This window comes from Centruroides vittatus, unplaced genomic scaffold (genome assembly GCF_030686945.1).
Source record: "Centruroides vittatus isolate TY-2023 unplaced genomic scaffold, ASM3068694v2 contig_874, whole genome shotgun sequence".
Classification (NCBI taxonomy): domain Eukaryota; kingdom Metazoa; phylum Arthropoda; class Arachnida; order Scorpiones; family Buthidae; genus Centruroides; species Centruroides vittatus.
Window position 1 is genome coordinate 1658108 of NW_027122566.1, and position 21142 is coordinate 1679249.

The 21142-nt window shown below is 32.8% G+C and overlaps 2 protein-coding genes across 2 annotated transcripts in view; one reads left to right on the forward strand and one right to left on the reverse strand.

Annotated features, from left to right (window-relative positions):
* Positions 1-21142, forward strand: part of LOC136982904 (neuropilin and tolloid-like protein 2) — a 52413-nt gene that overhangs the window by 25198 nt on the left and 6073 nt on the right. The window contains exons 2-4 of the mRNA XM_067279466.1: positions 12723-12767; positions 16525-16686; positions 17950-18204. Coding sequence (XP_067135567.1) covers positions 12723-12767; positions 16525-16686; positions 17950-18204 — 462 coding nt within the window. The remainder of the gene's footprint in view (positions 1-12722; positions 12768-16524; positions 16687-17949; positions 18205-21142) is intronic.
* Positions 4336-5596, reverse strand: LOC136982944 (mitogen-activated protein kinase 13-like). The gene is made up of 2 exons (XM_067279521.1): positions 4524-5596; positions 4336-4439 (listed from the first exon to the last, which is right to left on the reverse strand). Exons 1-2 carry the CDS (start codon positions 5464-5466, stop codon positions 4348-4350), a joined length of 1035 nt encoding a protein of 344 aa, XP_067135622.1. The 5' UTR covers positions 5467-5596; the 3' UTR covers positions 4336-4347.

The following is a 21142-nucleotide window of genomic DNA, read 5'->3' on the forward strand; positions in this document are numbered from 1 at the left end:
AGTTGATAATAAATGTCTAAATATTACAATTTGGAAGTAAAAAATGGGGTTTTTAAGCTTACAAATTTCAAATTTAAATATTTTTTGGGGGAAAAAATAAGATTTTTTTTGCTTATTTTTAACTATTTTAACCATTTTTTTTAAAGATAAAATATAACATTAAAGTCACTTGTTAGCAGGATGTTGGAGCTTCGTGTAAATGATGCAAATTTTAATTTAATTTTTATTTGATAATTTATTATATTTGGGGTAAATTTTTAAATAATTTAATTAATAAATTTGAAAAAATTCGTTGTTTTTTTTAAAACAATCTTTTACTGTTTCATGGAAACTTAACAATATCGAGACGAAGGAAGGATCGATATTGGAACAAGTTGTCAAATTTATAGAATTTCTATAAAATTTTAAGTAAAAAAAATATATATATATATATATATATATATTGAAGTTTGATTGACAATTCTCGTTTCCAGAACAAATAAAAGATAATTACAAATTATTGACAGAGACTTAAAAATATTTAATTAAACGGTACGTGTTTGATTGTGATTAAATATAAATTGTCGCTTTAAATACACCATTATCTCGATTATTGACAATAGAATGTGTCTCTATTAATTTAATATTTGAATTATTTACGAAAATAGCGTCTAAACACACCAATATAACAATAGAATTTCGACAGTTTGCATTCAAATCGGACGGACAGACATCGGAATTGACTGATAAAATAAACGTGAAAAAATATAGTTTTCGACTTTATAGTTCTCGTCTTGAGGACGGACAAACGAACGGATACGGAAGTGGCTTCGAAATTTCAATTTTTCTTTTCTGAAAGTGACGATGATGCTCAGGGATGCTGAGAAGATGTAGATAAATGTATACCGAGAGGAAAAATAAATGAATGTAAAAAATAGTTTTATCGGTCTGTTAAGATGTCTGTCCGTAAGATTTCTCACTAATTAAACTAAGAATTGGAATTTTTGCTGGTTGTGTTGGATATGATATATAATATGTTATATCCAGAATGCTATATAAAATTGCATTCTCATTTTTCTCTTCAGCATCCCTAAACATCATCATCTTCTGAAAGTGAAAAGTCTCTTTGTTTATCTGTAAAATTCCAAGAAAAATATAAGCTATATATTTCGACTTTTATACTCAATCAAACCGTCTGTGTGTCTGTCTGGAAGATTTCACAGAAAACGAGTCAGAAAGTTAAAACCCTGTATCGACTCTCTTCATCCGTCTATTCGTCCGTCTTTGAGATTTTTCATAAAAATAAGAATTTTATTTAAAAAAATTAACGCACGAATACTTAATTTTTTATCATAATTTCTTCTCCATCAGTGATGGAGTGGATAAAAGTGATCAGTGATGAGGCAAGATGAATTCCACAGCATCCAATTGGATCTAATTCTCATCTCTCCGCTTCCATAAAAATCTAGAAAGGGTTTTTCTAACTGAATCATATCAAACTTTTAAATTAAAAGCAATTTAGGAAAGCTCTAAAGGATGCTTCTGAACAAAAAAGGAAACAAAAAACTAATTTCTAAGCTAGTTAATATGACGATAAACATATATATTTACTTTAAAACATATAAGTGACAATTTTAATGGTTAAATATATTTTAAAAAACTCAGCCGCAGGACCAATTTAATCAGAGAAATTACATAAAAAAGTGATAAAAGTAGAGTTTTTTTTTTAATAATAGGTGAAGCATCCCAAGCTCTTACACGAGTCATTTATTCTTCTAGAATAAATGTAAAATGCTTAGAATCATTGGAAAAGTTGGCTTAATTTTGCAAACTGGCCTTTTTACCTCGGAGACTCCATGATAATTACGAAACTTCGTTTTATTGATAAAGCAAAAGTGACATTAATATAACAAAAGCAATCAGCTCCTTGTTTATCCCAAAATCAATTTCATTTTGGTTTCTTGCCAAAACTGTTACTCGACTTCAGTAAATTTGTCTCCTTTTCTTGTAACTCTTCACACCCCTTAAGGAGAAAATAATCCTTTAATATTCACATCTTTTTTTCCAATGGAAACTGTGGTATTCTCCTCCTCCTCCCCATCCTCCTTCTCCTCTTCTTTGTGTTTATTAATTATTTTCGCGGGTCTTTTGGCATTAAATCCTATTTTTTCTCGCTCGTGTTAACTTATTTAGTGGGTTAAATACGAAAATTAAGTTAATTGTATACGTGTTAGTAATTAAATTTAAACTTTGATTAATAAGGACGTAATTTGCATCTGTAACGGGCGCCATGTTGAATAGTCGCGCGTTTAAAATCTCTCATGTACAGTACAAGAGACTATAATGTATAAAAATGATTATATATATATATATATATATTTTTAAATATAAATTTAAATAATATCGAGATTTATATATGTTTTAAAATATATATTCAATTTGTTTTCCCTTTGGATCCTCTCCAATTATTGAGAATTTTTGGGTTTTCGCTTGTAAAATAAGGGATTATGGTGATATTGGGCGGAGTTTAGTGACAAGGAAATTTGTATATTCCTCTTGCCCTTTTGTATTTAATAGTTTTTGGATATTTTCCAATTGTGATAATTTGCCAATCTTCGACTTTTGTTAATATATAATATATATATTTTTTCCAAATCTGATCCTTATCTTCCTTCTATCTCTCCTCCTATAAAATAAGCAAATGTTTATAATTTTAAATGGCCAAATGCTCAAAAAATAATAATAAATGACCTAAATCTTAATTTAAAATAATTTTTAATTAAGTGCGAAAAATAAATCACGAATTTTGATTTAATAAAGACTTCATCTACATCAGTAACGACGCCATATTGAATAATCACGCGAACGTTGCGTTGCGAACGTCGCTTTGGAAAATTTCGATAATTTATTCTCATCATTCTTGCCGTTTCGTTCAGGAGAAAAATAAATAAATAAATGAATAAATAAAAATTAGTTTGAAATATCGAATTTTTCTCGTCTCATTTTCATTATCGATTCGAAATATCCATCGAGAAAATCCCAAATATATAAATTGCATTTTTGTAAACTGTTTTTCTCCATATTCAAATCTAATAAATTTGCATATTTCTTTAAATTTTTATGGAATAGGATGTTTATTTTTTATATATTTTATTCTAGAAAGCATTAGATATCTTTCTACAGAGCCAAAATGATGGAAAGAAACGCCCTTAACCAACAGATTTACACGTAAAGAGTTCGGAAGATGAGGAGGATGTGGAGGATTGTTGGAGGCTGAGTAAGAATTTGCTTCTGTTTCCAGGTGGAAAGCAAACGTTTCTACCAAATCCAAGAGTTTTTGCTGTCGACTGAACAAACTAAAAATGAATTCTGTCGCAAAGTTGACTTTAAATCTTCGTATGTTCGTGCATTGGATAAGGGTCAAAAGACACTTTACAGTATACAGTTGAATATAATGTTTACAATGTTTCTAGATATATCTTTTATGAAAATAAAATGTTTATAAAATATTTTTCCACGTTTTCGAATGGATAAACAATAAATTTTGATACTATTTTAGAAACTCCAGTCGATATTTCGTCTCTAAAACTCTTCTTTGTATGGCTTTAATTTACCTTTTTTTAAAGGAGAAATTAGCTTCAGTTATACAAAAATATAGCCTTTAGCTGCCATTTATTATATTTTAAAGGCATTTTACACAGAAGAATGACTATTTATAAAGGTATTTTTAACTCTTCTAATCAAATCTTTATTCGAATTTTTCTCCACAGAGCTCGAGGGGATGATCTGTTTCTTGTAATTTATTTATTTTTTACTATTTATAGATGCATTCTTTACTGTTTCCACAATAATAATATTACTCTTCTTCTTCATTTTTACATCATAAAAATCATTTGGAAAAGGAGCCATGAAGTTTACTTTCTTCCGCATCCCGGGAGCAGAGGATAAAAGATGATTATTCGAATGGGCAGCATCCCTTCTTTGATTTATTTTATTTCTCATAATCACATAAATATATCAGCTGTTAGTTCTCTTCATACATGTTTGAACAATGACAATAACTCTATCACCACATGGTCCAATTCCTTTCATAACTGCGGTTGTGTGTCGTCATTAGTTCGATACCCGTGAACAGAAACAATCCAAATAATCCCCCAAATGAAACAAGTTAAAGATTTTTATGGTCTTACATATAAAGAATCGAATGATCTAACGCACGCATTTGGATAATTTATGTCTTTATGAATACATACATCGATTGTTTTTTGCTTGTTTAAGATCGAAATTCATTTAAAAATTAAAGATTTACGCGTATATTCGAACGGAAGTTAAAGGAAATTTATTATTTATTAAAATCGACCTTACAAGTTAATTAAATTGTCTTCTTTTGCTGAATTTAACTTTACTGTCGCTTCTAGTGTAACGAATTTCGTCAGTGATTAGACGACGAGAGGCGAGACCTGTAAGTTAAACGACTTATTAATCAATTAATCCTTAAAAAATCCTATAAAATGTAATGTTTTCTAAGTGATAATTAGGCTTACTTTCTAAAGAAATCGAAAGGCGAAGTTCTCCATCGCCGTGTAATTCCTGATTATTAAAAGGCCACAGGAATTCATCTGTAAAGACTGTAGTAGCCTTCAGCCTCCGACTTGGATCATCTCTTAGAAAATAATGTACAAATTTCCACGCAGATTCTACTTCACTGTCCATAAGAGAAGCGACGGGATGAGCTTTCTTTAAAAGACTTTTAAAATAATTTTTATGTCTTATTTTTTTCAGAAATGGCCGAACGTGATCGTTCCATATTCTGTATCCATTAATTCCACGGTTAATGACGTCCGACTTAGAAAACAACTTTCTACGGAATGTCCTCCCAAGTAACGTTTCTAAAGTAACGATCCCGAAAGCCCAAAGATCTAATTGTGCTCCCGTCGTTTCACTTTTATCCCAAAATTCTGGAGGAGCATACAATGGGCTTATCATGAGCTTAGTTGTAGCATCCGCATTGTTCTTCTTCAGCATGGATAAACCACCCAATCTGGCCGATTTTCCGAGGGTTAAAACGATATTTTCCGGTCTTAAATTTAAGTGGCACAAACCCTGAGAGTGTATTTCTGTCAATCCGCATAAAGTTTCGTAAATCCACTTCTTGGCTAATGCGAAACTTAGAGAATTACGCTGGAAATTACGCGACATGACTTCCTTTTCCAGTGTGGTGTCATAGAGCGGCATGACGTAAGCAGTCTTTCCATCCTTCAATTCTGCTATTTCGTATAACGGTATAACGTTCGAGTGATGAATGTTTGACCAATAATCAGCAGGAACCTCGTCTCCTGGTGAATTTGGTATCTTTACAGCGATCGAATGCTGTCTCCTATAATCCCACATGCTGTATACATCTGATCTGTAGCCATTATTGATTTTCGAGATGTATGATAATTCGTACTCCTCTTTCAGTTGCGCTAATTCTAACTTTTTAAGCATGATCTTTTCTCCGGAAGTTATAAGAACAATTCGCAAATTTTCAATTTAGTTTATTGTTGTGACGACAATTTAATTTCTTTAACAATAGCTTCGCACTTTCTTGCGTATTTCCAAGAAGGGAAATCCTTGAATCTCGTCCAGATGATGTAATTTTTGACGTAGAATTAAGTGTGTGGATCTTTTTTATAAGACTTTTAAATAAAATTTCGACAAATGATTGATGTTTGTTCGATCCTGCCGCATTCAATTCTTCGTTATATACCAAGAGTTTGGGGGATGAAGCGGTGGCTTTTTTTTTCTTCCTCCATCGCTCTACACCACGAGAAACGGCGTGTTTCTTTTCTAATAGTGTAAATTCCGGGTCCAAGCGGGGAAAAAGTCAATCCATATTGATGCACTCCCCATCAAATATATACTTCTGAATCCGTTTCTGTTTATACAATGCTAGTTTATGTAAGGGGAAGTTGGAGACAGATACAAGTCTAGAATGTTTCTTCCTCTTCTTTCTTCCTTTTCTCCAAGGCAGTAAAGCTAGAAAAAGTACATAAACGTCCCACACAATGCTTGTAAGTACAGTTCTACATTTTATTCTTTGATGGCTTAGTTTGGTGGGCGGTTTGTTTAATTTAACATCTGTTAGATGCTCCAACCTCAGATAAGATTCTCTGTCTATCTGGAAAATTATAAAAGAAATTGTTTAATCTATCGATTTAATTCGTTTTGTCCTGTATAATAATCTTTATAACAATTTAAATAAGAAAAATTTTATCCATTTTTTACATGTAATAATCCCGTTTAAATCTGGAAAAATATCCGGGTATCATCTCTCTGTTCAGTAAAGTATGGAGACTTAAAGACTAGTGGGATGCTCGGAGGATAAAATATTTAATTTTGAACAATTTTTTTTATTGTTTTTAATTGTATTGCCATCCGAAAACACTAGAAAATGATGTTCTTTTCCCCTGCGAGGTATGGTAATAACCTAAGAGGATAACAACGATAAATAATGACAGGCAATAAAGGAGGGGTATCGATTAGTGACGTCATTCTTTAAGATATAAAAGGGGAAAATATAAAAAATGCCACGAGAACTTTACCGTTTCCTTTAACAGAACAGAAATGATGAAAACTTTTTCGGACTCGAAAGAAAACTTAAGCTTTGTCGCTCGATTAAACATAATGGTTGGTTTATTTGGTGGCTTTTTTTTCCTATTATTCCGAATTGGAATTTATTCCCCACTCCCGTGCATATGTCGAATTCTTTCTTCTAATCCAAATAAAATTAAATAATAACTTACTGTGCACTTTTCTAGAGGAGGAAAGTCTCTTAACGATAGGAAATCACAACTAGCAATCGAACTCTAACAAAGTAATCAATTAATCAATCGATACAACTCGTTTATCCATCCGAGAAAATCAATGAGCAAATAAAACAATGAATTAACCTTAATGGTTTGCTTCTTCTGTTTCCTCAACCACCTCGCCAACAGATTTATTCTCTTCTAAACCGACGTCTCCATTTCGTTCTTCATCCTCCTCCTTCCTCCTCCTCCTCCTCCTCCTCCTCTTCTTCCTTTTTTTTCTAAACTCGCTCATTGTTTTAACTTGTTTAAATAGTCTAAACAAATTAATAGATTCGGATTAAAAGCTTCTTTTTGAATTCCTTTTTAAATGCTAATCGTTAAATTTACATTATTTAGAATATAGATTCGATTAAATCTTGCCGTTTAATTATTTTTTCTCGGAGATTTTGATCATAATTTGCATGAAAACTTTTAAATTCCCGCGACAATCGTAAAGATGCTGGAGATTGGATGGCGTTTACAATTAAATTTATTTAATTTTCTCGGTTTATAAATGCAATTATAACTCTAATCGCCCTGATAGTTAGACGAAGATGTGGAAGTTTCTCTCGTTCCTTAACTCCCTTAACAGATATTTGTTGAAATTTAGGATAAACGGGAGCAATTATGCTCGAAATTATCACAATAGTTGGCCTGAGAGATGGAAGAACATTTAGAGAATCGCTTCCTTTATACTTTCTTCTCGTTTCTTAACTCAAAAACACTGACTATCAGGTTAATTAGATGCATAATTGAATCTAATTAACCTAATAATTAACTTAAGAAATCAATTAAAAGAGTAGAGGAGCGATTTTTTAACTCTCGTTTAAGAATCCTACGATAAATAGATTCAATTACAATTATAATTAACATAATATTTAACCTAATAAACGAGTAAAAACAAGGAAATTTCCCTCGTTTCCATCGATTTCTGGTTGAAAAAACCCAAACTCTTACGACAATTTATAGGCAATTACACTACTAATTATCCAAATAATTGTCTTATACCAGTTAAAAATAGGAAGGGAATTAATTGAAAAAAAAGGAAGGAAGAGGGAAAAAATGAATCATATTCGAAATCAAATTTATTTCCCTCCCCTCCCGTTTCTTTCGTTCATTTTTTTCCCTATATCAATTCAACTTATCCTGTTTTCAATTCCGTAGGGAGAATGCAAGATACATAGCCAAGTGTATCGAACAATCCTGACTTCAATTATGGTAGTTCTACATGCTTTAGTAGATAGAAGGGATTTAATATTGTTTTACGGGCAATTTGACGATCAGAAGCAAACTTAAAAAATAGACTTAAGGACATTAGATACTATCTCCTAGGAAAAGAAGAGAAAAAATCGTGTAGGGGAGGGAAAAAAAGGAATTTTTCAAGGATACAACACTTTATTTTTTAGCCTAAGTTTCCGAACGAGATGCTTATATATTTGTTAAATCTTGGACCAATTTATAAAAATATTCTCCGTAGGGGGATTTTTGAATTAAGTTTTTCGCCCCCTTGCCTATTTTTTTGGCATTGATAAAAATGAAGTGTATTGGTGGAAATGACGTGAGTCATTCATCGCATCCTCTCCCTTGTGTAAAGATATTAAGTATAATAATGAGTGTTGCTTATCTCATGATGGCCTTAATAAGTCGATTAATGATGTTCTGTGTAATGGTTTCTCGGTCTGACACGTGAAGTAATAGCTGGCGACAGTGTTATTACAGATGTCACTGTTTGTGTTTATCTACTGGCCTTCTTATTTGTGGTCTGCCAATCGAAACTGCTTGATACACTGCCTACTTACTTCCCTGACTGATTGATATTTTTCCTCATTTTTTCTCTCCCTCCTGTCAACAGTAAATGATGTGTCGCCTTCCATCCATCCACTAAGTTTAAATTCAATAACATTCATCAATCCTCTTCACCATCTTTCCTATTAAGATTCCCTGATGATTTGGGGATTTTCTGCATCCCTTCTAGGGTTTATTAATTAACCATTTGGGCGAATGTGACCCCGAAAAAGTGGTCAGTAATGACCCGATGCGTGTTGATCAATAGGAAACATTCGGGACGATACGGTGACTTGGCAATGCGACCTTTATTCTCAAACTAAAGATTCTAGTTAGTTGTTTGACTATGATAGATTGAAATCCATTTATCTCCATGTTAGAGAAATTGTGTCCTTTGTTCCGCAAACGACCGAAAAGGCGATAAGACCAAGAATATGGCCAATACTGTAGGCTACTTTGGCTTGTGTTTTGTTATACGCTTGTTATTCATAGTTATTCTACGTGGAGTGAATTTTCTTAGCCTAAAATAGGGCCAATAAAACGTCCGTAAAGATGATTTCGTCAAAAATTGTAAAGCGTAAACGTCTTTCCAACAATCACTTCCTTAAAGGATAACGGGGATAAATCGAGATTTTTACTGATAAATTAAGGATTTCACCCAGAAAATCTTGTAGATGTGAAGTAAGAATCCATTTTACAATGATAGATATTATACAAAAAAGTCTTACATTAATAAGATAATTTAGGAATGCGCTTTAAAAATCGAGCTGCTGCGAGATGCTAATTAAATTTCCTTCGTTTAGAATACTGCAAATCGATTTTCTTGGCAAAAATTAATTTTTTAAATCCTTCAGCAATTATCCATTTGATATTTTGATGACAACGACTAGAGAAAATTTTAAGCTCAAAGGATTAATGATTCATATAAAATAAAGTCGAGCGAAATTGAGAAGGGAGTAAAAACATCTCTAATGACTAATTAGTCGATAACTAGATAATCCAAGTTGAAGTGCATTAGCGCCCGCATAAAACTCGCCTTCTTATATACAAAAAGGAGAATTATACGTAGAATATCTTCGTGTAACAAATTAAAAAATCGATAGGAGTTTCAATTGTTTATTTCTTAAAGACTTTTGCAGGAAACTTATTCAAACTTAAGTGTCCGGCATCCGAGTCATTACTCAGAAATTCTTACAACAGTCTAACTAGAAGCTACAGGATTCTTATCCCTAAATATCCGAATTGCTCGCTCGTCAACAGTTCCTTTAATTCTCATTATTTCAACTTCATTTCTCAGATTAAAGTGGTAGAAGTTTTCTTCTCGTCCTACCACGTGACTGCCACTGCGTGATAGATACTGGTATTATCCAACCTAATTCACCGTGTACTCTCTTTAACGGCAGTTTTAATTAAACCCTGTGTCCTAACATCTCAGCGAGCAATTACGCCTAGTTGTACCAATCTCTTTATCTACCCGAGAAGAGGAATAAATTTCTAACTTCAATTCGGATAATGTAATTAAAACCAATACAATGGAAAAATAAAGACAATGCTTCCTCAGGTATGGCTACAGGTATTCGTCCTCTTTGTTTTCTTTAAAACTACACCACATTCCACCTCATTTTCCTTCTAATTAGGGAGCCCTTTCCTTATAACAACAGAAGTTTTCGGGATCCATTCATGTATCTATGTTATTTTCCTTATAAGTAGACAGGTTTACTTATAAACAGGGGCGATAAAAGGCCTTTTTCTATAATGGAGAATGTAAAAAAAGATAGAAGAGACTAGTTTTTATACAGTTAGAAGCCTTCTACTGTTAGAATAGAGGGCTTCTAGACTGTTTCTTCTATTCTTTCTTTACAGATAGGGACTATTAGGGCATGTTTTTAAAGAAACTATTATCTAAGTATTCGTTTCCTTCAGCTTAGAGTAGATTTTTTATAAATGGATACTAAATTCGAAACTATTTTCCTCCCCTATAGGGGGGATCCTTTATTTTTCTATAAGGATAGACAGAATTATAGAAGAATTCGGAAGTTATGGGAAGGATTTTCTTCATAGAAGACGGGTCTACAGGTTGAAGCTATTCAGACTATTCCCCTTACAGGTAGAGAAGACGATAATAATTGTTTTTTTCCCCCCTAGAAAAAAGCAGATTAGAGAAATAGTTCCCTACAGGTAAAAAGTCATTGAGAAACCGTCTACAATCCACGTCTGTAAGCCAATTAGGATAATAGAATGTGGCAACGTGGAATTCCTCCTATCGACAGTGCTATAAAGGGACGGGAAGAAAGAAAAATATTCAATTTTGGTCCAGTTGAAATGAGGCAGATGTAACGCGAAGGAATCGTAAAACAACCAAAACGACGCCAAATGGCAATTGTTCCTTTAAAGCAAAACACTCTCCACTTTCTCTGCACTACCAAATTTTTACAATGTGTCTGCCCTATAAAAAAATAGAAGAGGAAGAGGAGGAGGAGGAGGAGAATTTTGGCGACAGGATATTTTTCACGGTTGAATGACGTCTTGTCTATACTAGACATTAGATTGAGAAAAATAAATGTTGCAAGAGAAAACAACAGTTTCTCTTTGAAAATATTCGAAATGTCTTCAGTTTTCTCACTTATCTCCGCATTAATTGCTTCTTCTTCTTCTTCTTCTTCTTATTATTATTATTATTATAACTGTTTTCTTCCCTTTAAATTATTATTATTGCTTTAACACCCGAAGAGACGTGTCCGAGTTTAACCTCGTCCGTTCTCTATTGGAAAATTTGAATAATAAAAAAAGAATCAATTTGTAAAAAATCACATTTTTCCACGACTTTATAAAATAGGAAAAAGCTTTACAATGTATAAAGAGGATTTTTGCCTCATCTAATCCACAAAAAATCTTATTTTCTCCAAATTTACACGATTGTAAAACATTTTTAACAGAATCATACATTGACTATCGTATAAAATATTGAATAAAAAAGCACATTGCCGGCCTTATTACCAAAATATTCACGTCTTTTATACTGTCTTCGAATGTAAAAATCGATAAAAGCTACTCCAGCTATACTTTTATTTTGAATTCTAAAAAGTTTCCTCCAGGAAAAATATATATAAAAAATAAATATATATTCACGTAAATCCTCATTTGGTTACATTTATGGATTAAAAATATTATAAATTTGTTTTTTTAAGTATATATATTCGTTGGCAAATGATAGTGAGAGTGTCAGAGAGCTGATATCAGTTGTCTGTAGAGGATTGAAAGAGGAAGAACTGTCCCTTTTCTTGATACATTCAGGTGACACAGATCAGTGTGTCGACGTCTCTGTACTACTTGTGTGTCTTTTTTTGCTGCTTTATGTCAACACGAGTCGTCCTTATAACAATCCTTCTGTCACTTTAAAGTGCAAAGAAGATATGATTGCTTTTGATAATGGTGTAGAAAAATAGTGTTCCGTTCGGTTTATTTTTTTATTTTATTTTTTTAAGATGGAAAATCCTTTTCTTAACTTTATTAAATATAAGAATATATTAAGTTTACGATGGAAATTTTACATAATTTAATTTATATAAACCATTAAAGTAATTAGATTTATTAGAATCCATTAAAATTCAACCGCTGTTCGAGCCGTTATTTTAACTGTTTAAATATGAAAATTGTAAAATTGCGAATGATTTTCTTTATAATTTAAGTAAATTGATTAAGGAAATACATTCTGATATATTTAAAATCCCTTGATAAATGTTTAAATTAGCGAGATCTTTCTGGAGACGATACGACCGTTTTCTATGTAGATACGAGTTATAAAACTAGACTTTATAAACGTAAGTAAAGAAAATAAAAGAGTTAATTAAATCAATAAAATATTTTAGCAGCAGCTTCTGTAATTTAACTTAACGAGAGAATAGGAGAAAATGAAGTTTATAACAAAATAAATGTCTAGAGAAAGCAAAGTTATAATGCGAGAATTTAAAATGATAATGAGCAGCTCGTTGGTTTAAATATTCATTTTTCTCGATGTATAGTTTTCTTGGATAAATTTAATCAATTGTTCCGCAAGTTAGCATGGCGACAACCACATTAAAACTTGTACAGTGGAGAGTTATATTGATTTCTGTCTTTTCATTTCAGCATTCAACACAGTAGTATTTCTCCACTGCTGCCTGATGGCTTTTGGTAAGTAGAATTTTGTCGTTTATTTACTTAAACACACTCTCGATTGCTACAAACATTGATAACAACTATGTTTGTGTTGAAAATATTCGAGTAAAACTCATTTGGTACAGGGAGCGAAACTTAAAATTGATGCCTAACGCCTGTAAATGCCACTTCTCCTTTGAGTTTTAACGCCGCGAGGGGAAGCTTAAGATAAATTGTAAAGTAGCATTTCAATTAGTTGTTAGAAATATATTACGCAAACTGGATGGGATTTATAGGAAATATAATACTTTATAAACGATTTTTCCCACATCCTTTAATCTTTAGAAACCTAATAAATTAATAGCATTCAGCGATAAACATTTTATTTTTCCAGAAATGGCTGTAAATTAGATTTATACCTCAACTGAATAATGCTTTCTAAGTTTCCATCAAGAAGAATAGTTAAGATTTCTCTTCCTCTTCCTAAAAGAATGAAAGTTATAGGCAATAAACCCGTAGCAGAAACTGTCAAATGGCTTGTTCAAATGTATTTGATAATAAATCTCCAACTCTCACACAAAGTTTTCTTTTCTCTTATTTCTTCTCTTTTTCTTCAATAAGCCACTCACAAATAACTGCCGTATAACAGAATTTGGCAGCACTCCTTTATTGTCTATGCATTCTCTCTCAATTGTAATTTCTAACTACGTTTTTGCTTTCATTCCCTCCTCTCTTCCGGGCGGAACTAAAATTTCCCTTCATTAACTGTTTGCCTAACAATTCCCCTGATGCATCAACTTCTTAAACTTATCAATCCACCTGTTTCCAATGCTGTAAACAGATTTTGTTACTTCAATTGAGAATGAGAAGTCATCGCCTCACACCTTCTGAAAATTCTTCCAGGGCATCAAATTTCCTCTTTTATAAATATTTTTACATATTTATTAAATAATTTTACTTCTTTTCCCTTTTATTAAGGCAATTTTTTCTCTTCTAAAAGTATCATCTGACTTGTTCGTGGAATACTCTTTGGAAGAGCGAGATGCAAGTCTTTGGATGATGATTACGCATCTTCTCTTATAAAAATTTAATATTTTATCATAGAGAAAGATGATAGAAGAGAGAAATTCGAGCGGAATGGAAACTAATAGAGGCAAGAACGCAAAAGAATTTTTGCTCGAATCATAGAAACTGGAGGAAGAAAAAAAAAACATTCTAGTTTTTGCAGTATTGGCGGAATCCGAAAGAAAAGAGAGAATTTTTCAGCCAAAGAAAATCTGGACAGAAATTTACTGTAACTGCAGAAAAAAATATAAAAAAAACCTTCCAAAAATAAACCAAAAAATAGCAGAAAACTCATTAGAATCGAGAGAAATAAAAGAGAATAGATTATATCCAAAGATGCGAATCAGGGATGAGAAAAATAAGCATCCAGGAAGAGAATTGAGGAATATCAACTTTTGCACGAGAATAGATACTAGAAGAAGCTCAAGATGAGTTAATAAAATAAACCATAAAGGGAAGATAAGGGGAAATATGACGAAAATCATGAAACCAAGAAGTCTAATCATTGTAAGTTTTAACGATTGGTCAATTTGTTCTGCTAACACAGAGTCAATGTTATTCTTTCCCTCTCCCTTTCTCCCTTTCTCTCTAGCCCAAATAGGATTTATAGTTATTCCTAATCCTGTATTAACGATTTTCAATTTGTTTCCAGTTTCTTTACTACGATTCTGGTGCACCGTCGGGACTTTTACCATGTTTTTTTTCTTATTAATTTCCAATAATTCTTTACTTCTTTCGTATTAAATGTTTTTCTGTTGGAAGTGGAATTAAGCAAACAAGTAAAAGATTGGAAAATAAAAGTAAATACTTTTTTACAAAGGGGAAAAAAAGTGGGAAATCTCTTAGGATCGTATGCTTTTGATACTGTTTGGAGAAGACAAATGTAATCAATATATTCCCTGTAAACATACAGTTTCAATCAAATTCTTTGCATTCCTTCCCGACCATCATCTTGCAATTGTTTTTGATATCGTTCGATATTTATTTCTCTCTTTAATATTTATAAATATCCCTAAAAAATTCGGGAATATCCCTCCTTTACGTCTACAAATTGCGTTAAACTATAACTTCCTGACAATTAGCACCGCACTATTAAGTTAGAGAACGAATAAAATCTTTATAAAAAAGAAAAAAAAATCGAAAAAACAAGACAAATTATAATTAATGAGACACATTAACTACAATTTTTTTCTTATTTTTATATGCAAACAGCACTAAAATCATTAATTTTGTAATTAAATCATGAGATAAAAAGCTACAAAGTGGAGAAGATGCTATTAAAAATATACACACCTATATATTTTTATTTAGTGATAATTATTATATAAAATATCCGAAGATTATAAAGGAAATCGATGAAAAAATGTAAAAAATAAAGAATTTTTCTGCGATAAGTTGAAGTTTTTTTGCCATTGATGCCCTGTTCTCAGCATGTGACATTTCTTATTTGACAGTCAATCAGACATCTTATCCGCATCATTTTTTTCCTCTGTTAGTTACACGTTAAATTCTTTCTTTCGACCTCATCTCAGGATAAAAGATACACGCAATCAAGAACAAGGGGAGGAACTATATATTTTTTAATTCTTTCGTCAAAGATGGACCCTTCTACACATCCAAAACTCTCAATTTATGAAAAGAAAGTGAGCTGAAAGGAACTATAACTTAGGATCTCTTCCATTATCTGGAATAAGAAGTGTTAAAATGAAAGCAAGAGAAGTACATTAAATATACAAGATGGACAATAAAAATTTTAACGTGACGTAGAAAGGAACCGAATATCTAGAAAAGTAAATATTTCAACTGTATCGAGGAAAGAAAGGGATTTTTCCAAGAGGAATGTATCACTTAACTACGTTACACGTATGTAAACCTCCCTCGTCTCGACAGGAGTGAAGCGTGTATGATGGAGAAATAAGCAGCGTACAGACAGACAAACCGACTGTAAGTCGAGATAGGGATGCGTGTAGTTACCTCCGGTAGGAAGTTTTGAAATAAATGACATTAAAAGTTTTTATAGTCGGAATTTTTAAGTAAAAAAGTGAAAATTATATGAGGAATATTTTATGAATTATGCATGAAACTAAGTTATGTAGAGGAATTTTTGAAGGGGAAGAAGGAGAGGAAGAGGGAAAAAATGGAAACAATGTGTAAACATTAGGAAATTATACTGTTAGATAGGAAAACTCCTCTTTCGTACGATGCTAAATCTCAAAGGAGGGGGATGATTTAACTCGATAGAGTCGTCTGTATGTATAATTACTTCACAGTCGCATCGGGTGTAATCAAAGAGTAACTATAATTAACAAAGCAAGAATAATTGCCAAGGTGTCCAACTATCAAAACAATTACTCTGTAGCAAGAAATCTCATCAAAACAAATTACAAAATATCGAGCCATTGTTGATTTATACCCGCTTACACGTCTAGATTTTTCGCTTTAAGTGTAATCGATAGTTCTTATTGCTGTTATAAATCATTAGCCAGAATCATCCTAAACAAGATTGGGTGAAGGGTGTGGCCATTAGTTTACTAAATTAACTTTCGGGGGTGACTGTTGCATTTAAAACTATTTGCCGAACCTTATCGTGTATCAGATAGCGCCAATATAGTCATTAAGCTGATTAAATGATGTCAAGAAAAGTTGGTAATTTGAATAGGAAGTAATTAGAATCTGTAAGAAAAAAATTTGTAAGGAAATTATTTTAAAAAATTACACTTTAATACAGGTAAAGACATTCAGGGATTTCATGGAAACGAAATGAATGAGTCCGATAGAGCCCGCATCTGCCATAATTTTTCTGTTGGAAATCCCGAAAAAATGGAGTTTTACTCACCTCTCTACCCGAATAACTACCCTAATAATACAGAATGCGTGCGTCAAATTACAGGTAATTATCATACATTTATACTTTTTTACAATATTTCTCCTTTTACGGATCTTCATCTCCATCCTCCTCCCCAGCATCACTTTACTAGTTTTAACGAAGCTCGAACAGTTACAAGTTGCTCCCTTCTAAATAATAATAGTGTTAAGAGTCGTAAATTGTTAAATTTCTTTATAAATTTATTATTATTTTTCTTTTATAGAGATAGAAAAGTTGTCATTAACTTATAAATTACGTTTAAGTCAAATTATAAATGGTGTTGGGCTAAGGCAATTTCTGGCGTGTGATGTGTGTGAAAAGTCTTTTCAGGTTTACGAATTTTCATGGCAAGGAATCCATCAAGATGATAAATGATACATTCCTTGTTCGGTGATTCCTCCGACTAATGACTATTCCATCAGAGGAAAAAAAATTTGTCCAGATTCGACTCATAGAAATAGTCAAATACAACGGAAGTAGGTCAAAGTGTCGAAACTTTTCTATCATAAGAAGGGACGTCCTCTCGGGTGTAAATCTCCAAAGAACTACAAATGGTTCCCTTTCCCTTAATGGAATTTATTTAACAAAAAAGAAAAATAAATAAATGAACAGGGAGTAGAGTCGTTCGCCATGTAATTGTTCTGCAATAAAAGTTCTAATGTTATTTTTCTGTTTCGCCATTCGGATAAAAAATATCGATCAAATTTCAAACGGTAACTAAACTTCTGCATTAAACTGTGATGCGGATGCTTATTTAAGATAGTTTTTAAGTGGAAAATATGAGAAATTCTCGTGTTTCTTGTATACTTTCCTCCTATTCCTTCATTTATTTTAGTGTTGCTCCCATTTTATATCCTGTATCCCTTTCCTGTTTACTTCCACACCCATCGAATTTACACTCACAACCCTTTACTTTTATCCTTTTCGTATCCTAGCTACTAATCTCGTCCCTTTAATTTCCTATAGATTATGTCCACTTCTCTCTCACTTCTTATCTGCTTACTCCTATCCTGTTTAATCCTTTCGCTTTCATTTTATCCGTTTTATTCCTCTTCCTTTCGCCTCTACCTTTCTGATTGCTAAGTCATATTCGTTCCTACTCATCATCTGCTAACTCCTCTTCCTTTTACTTTTTAGATGCTTATCCTACTCCTTTTTTAAGATTCATTGTAACTTCGTGGCCCTTTTCTTAAGAGGAAAGGAGCCAAGAAACAGAAAACAAGCGTAGAGATAAGGCTATAACCAAGCGTAGAGATAAGGCTATAACCAAGGATATTTGTGTTTCAGCTCCCTTTGGTTACTTCGTACAAATCGACTTTCGAGATAACTTCCACTTGGAGGACTCTCCCACCTGCGAGTATGATTCTTTAGAAGTAAGAGATGGACCTTACGGATATTCTAAAGTCATTCGTAAAGTTTGTGGCGACAAGTTTCCTAACTTCATCACCTCTTCAGACCGTTATTTGTGGCTCAAGTTTTCTTCCGACGACAGTATCGAGTATTCGGGATTTAGAGCTGTCTATCAATTCATAAGGATCGAAGGTAAGAACTCTTCTCATCTTTCTTCCACCCTTTCCGAGTACAATTATCGATTTCCATTGCGGAAATAACGAAAATCGGCTGCGTGTATGTGTGTCCTCCACCACAACAAATCCATAACTTTACTAGGTTTCGCTCGGATATTCCAGATAATTAAGAGGACGAGAAGGGGAAAAAACAAACTTATTTTTAAAGTTATTTAGCGGAGTGGAAGCCAGACGGATTGGCCCATACCCCTGACGCTTTTCCGAAAGGCATAATTAAAACAATGCCATCTATCGGCGATCGATCGTCACCCCTTGCGGAAAGAACGGTAATTATAGGCGGAAAACTAGAAATTGGAAGGAACCGTCATTGATTTTCGGGAGCGAATTATTGGTGGCTGAGAAGTTAATGACCGACGGTGGCGAGAGAAGCGGTAGAAAGCCCGCTGCCAAATAATCAGATTGGTGACGTCATTCGTACGCACCCCTTTTTATCCGGATCCGAGTCGCGCGCACGCTCCGCTCTTAATTAAATTAATGGCCCGATGCTAATTTTCAAAGGCGGTCCACCAGAGTGGACCCTTCACTCGGGTGCGAGCAACGCAGCATCGACGGAAAGAAACCATTAGAGGAGGAGGAGATACCACCGGATGGGAATATTTTCCCTTAAATATTCTGATTATTTTAAAGCAAAATCAGATAGAGAAGAAGAAGAAGATGAATATAAAAGAAGGTCAAAGATAAACCGACGGGAAGAGGAAAAAATTAAGGAAGTCGGGATGCAGATGAGGAGGAAGTGTAATCACACGGTGTAGCAATTTCCACGGAGACTGATCAGATTTGATCAAAAAGTTTACAGCCACCAAAGCTTATTTAATGAAGAGAGAGATTGCGTTTTTAAAATCCTGCCTAAACAAATTGGGTTTTCATTGCACCGTCAGTCAGGTGGGACCTTATCTTCTTACAAGCTTGCTTCACTGAAACTTATAGCATCTCACATTTCGTTCTGGGGGAAAGGTTTTTCCTTTCTTATCTCCTCCAGAGGAAATGAAGTTTGAAAATTCTTCAATCGTTAACTTACGGAGGGATTATTAAACACATATTTATAAGATCTAATTTTAAACTCATCCCTCTCTCCGCAAATTTATAACGCTTAAAATTCTCTCGGCTTCGGTGTTATATATCCGGGAGGATCTCGCTGCAGAATTTAATTATAATATTCAGAAAAAATAAATAAACGGCAATATGGTTTATTTTAAAAATAAATGTAATTTATTGCGGTTTAAATAACTAAATTTTGATGCATTTTCCATTGGATATTAAAGTAGAAGTGGGTGGTTTACATCCATTTTGATCAATTCTTAACACGATAAATTCGTTGAGGGGTAGACTTTGATGTGATTAAAGGACAGCGAATCGGCATTCCAAAGTGTGCTAGACGATCAAGAAAGCTGTTTTATATGGTTAATTTCCAGGAGACGAATACTAATTCCTAGTCGACATCAAACTCTCCCTATATTAAAAGAAGTTTTTGTCATTAATTCCAATATTTTCCCTCTCCAATTTTTGAAATTTCCGATTTTATCCCAATTAGCGGACGAGAAAGGAGACTTTTATTTAATAAAGAATCTTCTCTGTCACCTTAATGGACCGAAACCTCACAGTAATAAACTATAAATATCCAGAAGAAGTGCTGAAGTTGTCTTGTGATGAAGTTTCTACCAAATTATCTTCGTATATCAATTAGTATTTCGGACCACCAACCCTACCATGTTTCTTTAAAACCTCCCCAAAAGAATCCTGGAAAAAAGAAAAAATATATATATATATATACAAAAATTTTGTTCTCTCTTTATAAGAATGACGTGTCAAAAATATATATTAAAATATTCTATAAATTCGAAGACCATGCCAGATTTTACTGGATTATTCTCGGTCGGTAACATTGCAGTTGTCAGGAAACTTCTTCTAATTCCCGATTTATGATAGTTTGTGCCGGGAATTTTTTATGAAATGAGAAAATTTCAAAGGAAAATTGTTCTCATTTCACATATATAAAGGGCAAAAGTAACTGGATGAAGGAAATTGCATCCGAAAAAAGATTCGACTGGTAAAATTACGCAGGGACCGGCTCAAATTTGAGGGATTTTTTCCCAGTTTCCGATGTATACTTGTGTATTTTACTCATTTAAAACATTAAATAATTACAATTTTATACAATATAAATTTATTTTCTACATTTAATACTTTATATTTTGCTAAATGTGATGCTTCATCTTGAGAGCATCGTGGATTTATCTTTAAGTTTAACGCAGAAATAATGAAATAATTAATTCAATTTTACAGAAAATAAATTAAAATTTTTAAAATTCTACGTTTCCATCGATTATTTTTAAAGTTTTAACTATAAAAATGGTGGCATTTTCCCTTATCGAACTGATAGCCACTAAAGTAGAAGGGAAGCGAGTCAATTGAAAGCTTGGAAAGAGAGTTAAAATATTCTTTTAAGTAAATAAACTTTTATTTTAGATTGTTAAGAAGTTTTCAGACTGTTAAAATCTTCAAAGTGCAATTTCTCACAGTTAAAATTACTCGGATCAAGATGCGGCAAAGATCTCGAGGGTGATAAATCACAATTAACCTCAGGCTGGCCTTTATGCCGAAAGAGGGAAAAGGATACAACATCGAACATCGGGACAAATGACGTAGTGTTATTGTTTCTGAGAGTGCAGTGTCGAAACGTCATAAAATATCACCAAAGCACTGTTTCACAGCTCCACGCTCTTCGTCCCACTACTTAGTCAATTTATGTCTTGGCATTCGTTATAATACTTGACCCGTGTTAAAAAAACAAAAAAAAAAACACTTACAGAATCAGATAAAGCTGTAAAAAAGGGGGAAAATTTCCCCACTTTTTACAGGATTTTATCTTTAATTAAAGTTAAAAGTTGCCTTTT

Coding starts and splice junctions, on each gene's coding strand:
- LOC136982944 (XM_067279521.1), bottom strand. CDS start 5,466: ATGCTTAAAAAGTTAGAATTAGCGCAACTGAAAGAGGAGTACGAATTA. Junction 4,440..4,523: donor CCTTTCGATTTCTTTAGAAA/GTAAGCCTAATT, acceptor TTTAACTTACAG/GTCTCGCCTCTCGTCGTCTA.